The sequence below is a fragment of the Anoplophora glabripennis genome, unplaced genomic scaffold (assembly GCF_000390285.2).
Source record: "Anoplophora glabripennis isolate ALB-LARVAE unplaced genomic scaffold, Agla_2.0 scaffold1284, whole genome shotgun sequence".
Classification (NCBI taxonomy): Eukaryota; Metazoa; Arthropoda; class Insecta; order Coleoptera; family Cerambycidae; genus Anoplophora; species Anoplophora glabripennis.
In genome coordinates, this window is record NW_019417363.1 from 48,496 (window position 1) to 60,845 (window position 12,350).

The window sequence follows — 12,350 nt, forward strand, 5'->3', positions numbered from 1 at the left end:
GAGGGATTTCGATTCTGACACTGAAAAGTATGCCCAATGCCCCTAAGGCCCCCCAGGGTGGCAAAGGAAGGGCCTTCTGTAAAACATTGAATAGCTGAGTAATTGCCTTCTAAATTTCCACTCGGGGGTTTTTGGGGTTGGGGATTCCGAATCAGACACTGGAAAGTATCCATTAATCTTAGCTGGAAGCATGGAATAACATGCACAATTGTATGTACAAATTATTTTGGAACCAACTGTTCCAATCCTGAAATAGTCGAAAATGTAATAGATGATAGTGATGGAGACAGTGATGACAGTACTGATTAGTGATGTAAAATAGCATGCTATTTAGTTTTGGGTGATATATATCAAAATATATATCAGATGAATTTTGTTAAAAAAAACTATACTCAAATTAGTTTTTTTATATTGTTAATGCCTTGCTGATTAATTTGACACCAAATACATGTCGTATATATGAACTTTTAGAAAAGTTATCAAGTGATCTTTATTTTTTTTTCATATTTAGATTGGAATTTTTTATTTTTTTTATCATAATGACTTCTAATTTTTTTTGCGTACTACTGACTGTTTATAAGCAAGTACGCTGTTTATTAGCAATTTAATTTTATCAACCCACAAATAAAAAATGGGAAATTTCTAGAACAAGAAAATTTAGTCTTTGTATATCACAATACGTACTTAAAAAAAATTAAAGATAAAAATTGAAATAAAAATTATCAAAAACTTATGATAATAAAGAAACTGCTTTAAAGTAGTACTTAAAAATCTGAAAATTTAGGGGTGTACTATAAATGGGGAGACCTAAGAGCGCACGTAATTTCAACTCACCCCTTCCACCCTAGGGGGTGGGGTGAAGGTTTTTTTTAGACGTACCCTATTTATTTTGCGATTTTCGGATTGTACGCGTAAAACTACCCCCAGAAACGCGTTCTTGGGGGTACGTCTAAAAGACCACCCCTCACCCCCTCTGCACCTACTAAGGTGGAAAGGGCCAGTTGAAATCAGGTTCGCTCTTAGGTCTCCCCACTTATAGTACACCCCTAAAATTTCAGATTTCTATATTTATTTTTGAAGGAGAAAAATGCTCATCGAAAAAACGACAAAATCCATACGAGGGTGGTGGTTTGGTTTTTGTGCGAATTCGGCAAGAACGCGCTTTCGGGGGTAGTTTTACGCATAGAATCCGAAACTCGCAAAATGAGTAGGGTACATCTAAAAAAACCACCCGTCACCCCCTAGGGTGGAAGGGGTGACTTGAAATTACGTGCGCTCTTAGTTCTTCCCATCTATAGTACACCCCTAAAATTTCAGATTTTTATATTCATTTTTGACGGAGATATTCCAGGTACCCAAGAGCTACTACAGTCCAACTCAAGCCTACCACACCACAAGTTTTTAGTTTTAAAATGTAAGGTTATGTTTGAAATTTGGCTTTATTCATGAAATGGCGGGAAAATTGATATATATCAGCTATTAACATAAATATAATAGCTGATATGTATCAAAAATTGATATATATCAATTTGTTATATATTTTCACTCACATCACTAGTACTGATGATGAAAATTGTGATTGACAGTGAAAGTGTTAGATAAACATATGATAGTAGTTGTCTCACTAATTGCCTTGCAAATAAAAAGAAAATTAGTTCTCAGAATAAAGGTGATTCTTTTCGACTCATTAATTTCCTGTCAGTTTTTCTTACCCTTCTTGTATTGTCTAATCTCTGTAAATTTACGTGTGTTACAATGTAAAGATGAGCCTACAAGATCATAGTTGATAAGCAGGTGGAGCAGTTTTATTGCAAAAATCTGATGTGCCTTTCGATGTTTTCCAGAAAGACCACCCCATGGACGTCGGGCATACTTTTCAGTGTCAGAATCGGAATCCCCGACCCCGAAAACCCCCGAGTGGAAATTTAGAAGGCAATTACTCAGCTATTCAATGTTTTACAGAAGGTCCCCCCTTGTCCCCCTGGGGGGCCCCAGGGCCGTCTGGCATATTTTTCAGGGTCAGATTCGGAATCTCCGACCCCGAAAACCCGTGCACACAAATTTCTACAACTTTTAGTCAATTTTTACATTTTTAGATCATTCGGAAAAATTGATGCACTCCAAGATGCACTTTATGCACCCTCAATGCAGTTTCGATCCAGCCCCAAAGTGTAATAGATAGACTTTTTTCCTGATATTTTTCCGAAGACAATGCCGAAAACCGCAACTCGATCGGTTCATCAGAAAGAATTTTCTGATTTATTGTCCAACTTGCCTGGTCTATTCAGGATATTCATACAAACACATCTGACATTTCACAGTTGCAGATACAGATATAATAAATTCTGATCATATTACGCTTATCTTCAACATTTGCCAAAACGGAAATGCTTTTGAACATTTACTGTAATTTTTTAAAGTGCGTATAATATTCATTTGGAGTTTTGGTTGTTCATATGCATTTTTAAGAATTAATTTGTCATAATAAAATTAAAATTGTAATAATGTTTTAATTTCGACGCAACAACTTATCGAGTTATGTATGACCAGGTGATGGTAATGGTTTAAATAACTAGGTGGATTTCACAGGGTCTAACGACACTTAGACTGTATGATGATTCATTAAAGGTAGAAATCTAAATAAAAAAATTAGATAAATTTGGAATGAATACATTGATGATGAATTTTTCAACACAAAAAGTCTGAATCTGATTCGGGCTGAAGCAATACAGTATTGGGGGTCATGAAGGCTTGAAAAAAATGTTATAAAATTTCCAGGGCCATATTTAAAAAAATAATGTTGACGATGGTCCTGGAGAGACGAAACGTTACATATTAAAACTGATTATGCCATTCGATAGAGGGCAAAAAGTTGCCATGAGGAAATGTTCTTTTTTTTCAATATCACCCAAAAACCGATTTCCAAAATATCGATTTTTTTCAAATATTTCGCAAACTAATGTTAGTTTTAATTTTTTAAGGGCATTATGTTGGTTCCCTGACTATCTAACTTTGCCTAAATTTAAGCTAGTTAGTATCTCAGAGATTCCTGTAGTGACAAGCGAATTTGTAACAGCCTGTAAGTAAAATATTAAGTTTTCTGTAAATTCTTTTTTCTAAATACAAAGCACCAAAGACAGGCGGAATAATACCGTACCATGGATAGTTTATTAAAGTAAAATAAATCAATTACTTACCCTCCTCATAATTGCTATTGATTCTAAGGACAAAAAACGAGGATAACGAACTTCATCATTCACTATGGAATCAAACACTTCTTCTTCATCATCTCCTGGAAAAGGCGACTAAAAATTATATATATGTACTGTTATTGGATTTTTCTCAATGTAACAGTATTATTCTTACTTCTCCAACAAGCATTTCGAATATAAGAACACCGAGACCCCACCAGTCCACGGCTCTGGTATAGGACGTTTCTGTTAAAACTTCGGGGGCTAAAAATTCTGGCGTCCCACAGAATGTCCCCGTACGATCACCGAAACCCATACCTTCTTTGCAAAGACCGAAATCCGCAATCTTCACATAGCCTTCCGTATCCAAGAGAAGGTTGTCCAATTTTAAATCCCGATAAATTATTTTGTTCTCGTGTAAATATTGCAATCCTAGGACAACACACGCTGCATAAAAAACAGCCCTTGGTTCACTGAAGACGTCGGCATGAATATGCATCATTAAATCACCACCCGCCGCATATTCCATAACGAAACACACATGAGCATCCGTTTGAAAGCAAGCAAATAAGTTAACCAAAAACGGATGTCTTATGCAATTTGCCACTTCAAATATTCTTTTTTCTGATAACAGCGATTCCACTTCGTCACGTGCTAAAATATCTCCTTTCTTCAACGCCTTGATAGCAAAATATTCTCCCGTATTCTTATACTGGGATAAAATAACTTTGCCAAAATGACCTCTTCCGAGTACGCTTATAAGTTTAAAATGATCAATGCCCATTCCCGAATGCTGAGGTTGGCTTCTTATATCAGACACATTCTCTCTGTAGCTTAATTCTCTTGTAATAATACTTGTTGAAACATATGTTGGCTAGAACAATAAAAAAAAATGTGTATCAACGTATAAACAATGCGTCCTTAAAGGAACGCTTACATTCAATAGTCAAGTTTTTTTTTTCTCTTTTAGGAAAACAAACACTCAAACTGTTAATTTTTATTTTTAAATGCACATTTTTTATAATTTCATAGGGTATACCGACGCTTTAGTACGAAAACATGCCATCTCAGATTTCGGTTGGAAAACATGCTATCTCAAATTAAGCTTGGAAAACATGCTAGCTCAGATCTTTAAGTAAAAACATGCTATCTCAGTTGACTAGAAACTTAAGAGTCCGTCGCCTGCTTGAAATAAACCCATTTTAAGGGTTCGGCCCATAACACATATTTGGAAAACCAATAAACATAGCGCCGCAAATAAAAAAACAATCAAAAGACAAAGTGTTTTCCTAAAGCTGTCTTGTAACAGTTTTTTCAAAATTGGTTTCTAATTGTTTAAATTTAAAGAGTAAACTGTGCAAGAAATCGTCATATTTACAATTTATTTACGTAAAAATAAAGGCTTAAATCAAAAATTGCTTACAAGAGGGAAGTGGGTCTATCTTTTAGCTTTGAAATGGTACCAAAATTATATTGATTTGATAAAAATTACTCTATGCTAAATCCCGAACGTCTACAACGTCTAAGTTTTACCTGTCAGCTAAATCCACTAGATGTGACACATTTTTCAACTGGGAGCGTGGCGTAATTGGTAGCGTTCGGGACTGACAGTCACAAGATCGCTGGTTCGAGTCCTCCGCGTCACATTTTTTTTTTTCAAAACGCACCTTATAGTTTTTTATTATTTTTTTCATCTCGAAAATTATGAACAAACGAAATATTATAATAAACACTTATGTATATGTAGGAATATTCTTCAAATATTTCATTAAAATGCACAATTGGTTGATAAACAATATTTATTATGAATTAACAATAAAGTTTATTTAAAAAAACCAAACGAGGCCAGGTAGGTTTTTTATTTTATTTTTAGTATTTGACATTTTACGCAGTGTGGCATAAGCCAGAATGATAGTTATCATAGAAACATGGGAAGCAGAAACTTTTTATGCCCGAGCAGGCGTGTTTCTTTAAACACATAACCTAGCTCAAAATGTTAATTAAACACTTGAAGAATATTCCTACATACAGTTCTCATAATATTTCGTTTGTTCATAATTTTCGAGATCAGAAAAAGAAAAAGAAAGGAAGCTAGATGCTAAAAAAATTTCTGCTTCCCATTTTTTTATGATAACTACTATTCTGGCTCATGCCACACTGTGTAAAATGTCAAATAGTAACATAAATATAAAATAAAAGAACATCCTACCTGACCTCGTTTATTTGTTTTTCAATGAAATCTTATTGTTAGTTCATAATAAATATTGTTTATCAACCAATTGTGCATTTTAATGAAATATTTGAAGAATGTTCCCACATATATATAAGTATTTATTATAATATTTCGTTTGTTCATAATTTTCGAGATAAAAAAAATAATAAAATACCATATGGTGCATTATGAAAAAAAAAAAAATGTCACGCGACGGACTCGAACCAGCGATCTCGTAACTATCAGTGCCGAACGCTACCTATTAGGCCACGCTCCCAGTTGAAGAAAGTTGTCACATCTAGTGAATTAAGCTGTCAGGTAAAACTTCAAAATCGATTATCTCGGTAATTTATGAACGTTGGGTCGAACTACTTCGAAAAATTCTTATTGAAGGTCCAAACTACACGTACCATAAATATCAAAAATTACAAAAATCCGACTACCTTACCTGTTAGATTTAATGTCTATCTCTAGACGTAAATTATCAATGCTAATACGGAGAAGAGTTAAAAGGTAAAAATAACAAAATCTGTTTTTAATGGTAAATGGATAATATTGGATAGTCAGATATAATAATATCTGACCGCAGTTTTCTATTTGGATCAACTTTTAATAACGATTGTCGATATTTTAAAAAATAAAGGTACTTTACTCTTGAGCAAAATTTACATTTTTCGACAAACCTCGTATACGACTGCAAAAAATTAAAATCTGATTATTTCATTTTGGGTTTTAGGCCATGCAGAACTCTTCATAAGAATAACTTTTTTTCATAAAACCAAAAAAGAGAAAGAGCGTTGAATTGACGTCCGTGGGATGTCGGTTATTCAATTTTGTGTTGCGATGAAATTTGTTTGTACAATTGCGGTACAATAATTGTATTAATTCTAAATTGACACAATTATTGAAGTAAAAATTGTAACGTTAGTGGCTCGTTTAAATCAATCTAAATACGTCCACTGTAAAATCATCGTAGTGGGAGAGCGATAGTCTCCGCCTCCAGCCGTAACGCCCGTGCACCCGACCCCGCAGCGATACCTTAGTAGTGTACAGAGAATGGACTCTTAAGTTGTTACATTGAATGATTGAAACCGTGCAATTGTTGTTTTTCTTAGTAGTTATTCAAAAAAATTATTTAAAAAAATCTAGAAATAAACATTTGGGCTGAGTTACTTAATTATGTAGATGTAGATATTTACTGCAACTGCATGTTTTTAAATGAAAACTTAACACTACCATTGCTGGATGACGTTCCGTTAGCAGTTAGACAAAATATTGGTTTCAACATGATGGAGCTCCATCACATTATGGTTTGCGAGTATGAAATTATCTGAATCAAAACTTCGCAGACAGATGGATTAGAAGAGTGGATTAGATATACACGCACCTGCCGCGTTAATAGACCAAGAGAAGCTACAAAGGGTTCAAGCTTCAATGTTGAATCATGCCTATCTTTGTCTTAGAGTAGAAGGCAACTTATTTGAACACTTTTTGTAAAAACAATTTCTATTATTTAAGCACGTTATGGTTTTTTCCTATCCATTTTATAAAATTGTTTTATTATTAAAATGTTTTTCTCTATCCTTTTCAGGTTAAAATTATTCCTTACACCCAGGTACAACCGACAATCAGAAACTATACTTATCTACTACTGGTTATAAATTATTCGTCTTGGTCCCCCCCATAAGCATAGATTTGAGACAAAAAAATTAGATTTTCACTTTTTTAGTTTTTTGAATAACTCAACAAAGAAAAACAATCGGAAAATTTTCCATTCTTGATTTTCGATTTGTTTTTGTCTCCTTAATCAAATCCCAGAAGGACGTGGCATCACTTTTGGGACAACCTGTATTTTTCAAAAAGTCAGGAATATTTATGTTCAGGTACTGTTTATTTTATTCTTTTTATTCTACATTTTTCAATTAATTTTGTTAACTTACTGTTGTTATAAACGACAAAATTGTTAATTAAAAAAAATAATATGCAGTGTGCTGCAACACGTACATTACTCGACGTTTTTTGAAATAAACTATTAAAAAATAGTGTATACCTTAAAATATAAAAATGTTTGTTATTACTAAAAATTATTTGTTTTTTTTCATACAAGTTTGCTTTGATATCAAAATTAGTAGTGTACTCTTATCTGATTTATAGTCGCTACTCTTGATACATTTTATTTTCTTTTTCACAAAATCTGGGATGCACAATTTATTCTGAAAATAATTTTGTATGCCTGTTACGTGTTGCAGCATACTGCATATTATTCTATTTTTTTAATTAACAAGTTTATCGTTTATAACAACAGTAAGTTAACAAAATTAATTGAAAAATGTGGAATAAAAAAAATAAAATAAACAGTGTACCTGAACACAAATATTCCTTACTTTTTGAGAAATATATTATATAAGTTTATTATAAATGCACGGTTTCAATCATTCAATGTGCCAACTTAAATTTCTAGTCAAACTGAGATAGCATGTTTTTACTTAAAGATCTGAGCTAGCATGTTTTCCAAGCTTAATTTGAGATAGCATGTTTTCCAACCGAAATCTGAGATAGCATGTTTTCGTACTAAAACGTCGATATCTTAAAATGTGTAGATATATACTGGGTGTCACAAATTAGTAGGTCAAGTCGTTAACCATATATTCTTTGGACTGAAATACTGGGAATTTTTGGTTATGCCACTTTTCATTTCGGAGACCCATGTTCAAACTACAGGGTGTTAAAATTAAAATTTTTAAAATGATTTTTATTGATAGCTCCGACTATTTTGGAGATATTTATTTGAAATTTGGCACGTTTTCATCTTAAGTCAACACACTTTCTGTGTAATTTTGGTCTAAAATATCAAAGCGCGAACAGAGGAAAGGGGGATTATAGTATCCACGGACCCCCCCAATTTCATTTGAATGCGCTATGGCTTCAAAATATTTTCTTTAGATAGAGCGTCTTTTTATTCTATTTTTTTTTTTTCACTCTTATAATATTTTGATTTCGAGCTCAGTTTACGAGATATTGCAACTTTTTTGGAAAATAGGAAATGCTAATAGGAAAATGTGATTCCAATGTTAATTTAGCCGCTAGGGAGTAATGAATATTTATAATACCCATTTATGGGCCAATGAAAATCCAAAGGCCCTTGTAGGGATGCATCATCAGACAAACTTTAAAGTAAATGGATGGGCGGGAATTCGGAATAGTGGATAATTTTCTTTTAGGTCCAGTTTTTTTACCACCCCATATAACTTTTAAAGATTTTTTATTTTTTTTTACTAAACTCTTTTATAGACTTAGGTACTTGACGATTTGCCTCTGATGGTTCCACATTACAGTCGTAATGTTCAGAATGACTCAAATGAAATCTTTCCTAGTCAGTGGATTGGCAGGGGACAGCTTGCACCTGTTAAATGACCACCCCGTTCCCCCGACGCCAACTCGTTATACATTGTTTCTGGGGTTTTATGAAGTATTTCGTTTATATGGTTCCAATACTAACTGAACAACAGCTAATGGAACGAATTGTACAAGGTGCAGAGCACTTTAGGCTGAAACCACATATATTCCAGAATTTTCGTTACTCTCTCCCTAAAACGAGTCCGAGTATGTATTCAGGAAGGCGGTGCAGATATTGAACATTTAGTTTATCTGAATTAATTTCTTTAATTTTTTTTTACCATTTGTTTATTTAATTTTACTGAATAAAATGAAAATTACCATTTAATACTTAGCGATATTTAATTTGTGCTAAACCTAACACATCCAAAGAAGTAGCAATATTTCATAAACCAGCCCCATATCAAAATCATATAATAGTATATAAAAAAAATATATTGTGAAACCATAGGCATACTGAAAAAAAAATTGGAGGGTCCGAGGGTACAACAACCCCCTTTTCCTCCGTTGGCACTTTGATATTTTACACCAAAATTACACACAAAGTGTACCGACTTAAGATAAAAATATGTGCCAAATTTTAAACAAATATCTTCAAAATCACCGACTAACGGTAAAAATCATTTTTAAAATTTTTATTTGACACCCTCTATTTTGAAAACGGTGTTTCGAAATGAAAAATGGCATAAGAAAAGTCCCATTATTTTAGTCCAAGAATATGTGGATAACAGCTGGACTTACTAATTTGTCACACCCTGTATATCTATATTGTTCTAAAGGTAAATAAAAAATAGAACCAATAAAAATATCCAGCATGCCATTGTATTCTACAGTAGAAATCGTGTAAGAATTATTTAACATTTTTTAGATATGTTCACAACCCCTAACAATCGAGATATAGGAACCAGCTAAATCCAAGAAATTCTCTGTACACCGAAAGATAATCAAGATAGCCAAAATAGACCATGCTGTGCATAAAAAGTACAGCAGGGCCTTGATAATCCGTACCCCAGCTAGTCCGAACGCCTCTATAATCCGAACGACCCCCCTTACCCCTGCGCAACCGCCGTTTCTCACAGTTTCTGTCTCGCCAGTGCCATACGCAGTGCGTTTTTTGTTTGGAATGGGCAGATGAAGTCGACATTTCTATTCTGGAAAAAATGCTGTTACGTAAATTAAGGGATAAAGCATTTTCTATGTCGCTAAATACTACTCGTCAAAGCACTATAGTGGAATTCTTTAAAAAATGTGATTAATAGCATTGTATCTAACATAAATCTAACGTACATACTTAAATAAATATATTATAATGTAAAATATTTTTGTTTTATTTCGAAAAATCCCTTTCAAAATGTCTACATACTATAATCCGAACGCTTCGTGAATCCGAACAGGGTATAAATTTTGGGTGTTCGGATTATCGAGGCCCTGCTGTAATTAGGTTAAAATTTAACAAAATCTAATTTAATAATTTCTAGTATGGTTTTTTTATTTTAAATGGCAATCTATATTTTTCTCTTATGTATTTTCTTTCTTTATCTTTGGTGTCACAATTTAATATTGCTACAATTGGATCAATTTCACTTGAACCACGAAATGTATATATCAAAATATTATTAACTATTTCTCATGTCAAACTTTTATATTACACAGCCACACAAAAAAAGAAAAGTTGTCTGTACTTTTCATGCGACATATGTTATCTGTAGTATTTTTGCCTCCTGATCACGAATCCGGTGTCAGAATTGAGCTATCACATTACAGGAATTTCCTAACCTCAAAAAACAGGTAAAAAATAGCAAAACTTCATGAAAATGTACTAAGAAAAATACAAAAAATTTTTTTCTGTATTCAAATGTTCATTTATATAGTTAAGACCCCGCCCAACGTGAATCCGCAGTCCGAATTAATGGTTCCTTTTCTAACCTCTAAAAAACGGGTCAATTAAAGTCAGATATCACGAATTTTCAAACAATAACAGATTCGCGCCAAATTTGGTACACGGGGGTTTTCTGGGTCGCTGATCATGGATCCGAGGTCAATTTTCAAAATTCAAGATTTCGGATCCAAGATGTCCGACCAAATTTTAAAAAAATAACAGAATTGCAGCAAATTTGGTATACGGGGGTTCTCGGTGTTACTAACTACGGATCCGAGGTCAATTTTGCAAAATGCAAGATGACTAATCCAAAATGGCCCACCAAATTTTCAAATTATAACAGAATAGCAGCAAATTTGGTATATGGGGGTTGTCGGGGTCGCTGATCACGAATTCGAGGTCAGAATTGCGAAATTCATTTTGTAATATTTTTATTTTACTTTATAACCCGAGTACCCAATCATGTGATAACCTACTTTTTTTGCGGCTATATCTTGTTCTTTTTTCTCTAAAAGATCTATTCATGGGTTGAATTTTGTAAATCTGATCTCGGATTCGTGATCAGTGACCTCGAAAACCCCCATATACCAAATTTGACGCGAATGTGTTATTTTTTGAAAATTTCGTCGGCCGCCATCTTGAATTTTGCAAAATTGACCTCGAATTCGTGATCAGCGACCCAGAAAACCCACTTCCACCAAATTTGATGCGAATCTGTTATTTTTTGAAAATTTGGTCGTCCATTCCGCCATCTTGAATTTTGCAAAATTGACACCGGATCCGTGATCAGCGACCCCGAAAACCCCCGTATACCAAATTTGGCACAAATGTTATTTTTTGAAAATTCGTGATACTTATCGACCCGTTTTGTTTGAGGTTAGAAAAAAAACATCAATTCTGACCGTTAATTCACGTTTGATGGGGTCTTAGCTATACAAATGAATATTTGAATATAGAAAAAAAAATTTTTTTGTATTTTTCCTATCACTTTTTCATGAATATTTGCAAATTTTTACCAGTTTTTTGCGGTTAGGAAATTCCTGTGATGTGATAGCTCAATTCTGACACCAGATTCGTGATCAGGAGGCAAAAATACTACAGATAACATATGTCGCATGAAAAGTAGACAACTTTTCTTTTTTTGTGTATTCAGACATTCCGCTTATTTGAAAGTAATGTAATTACTGCACACTGTGACAGGTTTGATAATATTTAAAAACCCGGAAAGTGATGTACAAGCAGATTATAAAATAAGAACACTGCATACCTCATCATCTGGAAACTCAATAACAGGTTGTGGACTAGGAAGCTCCAGTTTCTCTGAACAAATAGATTTAGATGGAATTAGAAGGGGACCTGGACGAGAAATTTCTTGATCTTCTAGAAAATCAAATTCTTTCAAAGCAGCAGCACTCTGTAAGTTAAGAAATTGTTTCTTTTCACTTTTTTTTTGCAAAATTTGTTAATTTGGCAAAATGTGAAAAATTTTACGTTAATTCTTTTTTTTTTTGTTTTGGTGCAGTTGTGATACACGAGTATCTGCCACAAAACAAACCATTCTTTGTCCATATCACATGTAATTTTTTTTTATAATCAATGATATAGACACATCGTCTTCTCTATTATTTAAATTACACTTATAAAAATTAATTATTTAAGGAGGATCGGGTAC

The 12,350-nt window shown here is 33.4% G+C and overlaps 1 protein-coding gene across 2 annotated transcripts in view; it reads right to left on the reverse strand.

Annotated features, from left to right (window-relative positions):
• Nucleotides 1-12,350, reverse strand: part of LOC108915393 (serine/threonine-protein kinase N) — a 67,049-nt gene that overhangs the window by 30,077 nt on the left and 24,622 nt on the right. For both annotated transcript variants that reach the window (XM_018721412.2, XM_018721411.1), the window contains exons 9-11: nt 11,946-12,092; nt 3,367-4,065; nt 3,198-3,305 (exon numbers count right to left, since the gene is read on the reverse strand). In XM_018721412.2, the coding sequence (XP_018576928.1) occupies nt 3,198-3,305; nt 3,367-4,065; nt 11,946-12,092 (954 nt within the window). The remainder of the gene's footprint in view (nt 1-3,197; nt 3,306-3,366; nt 4,066-11,945; nt 12,093-12,350) is intronic.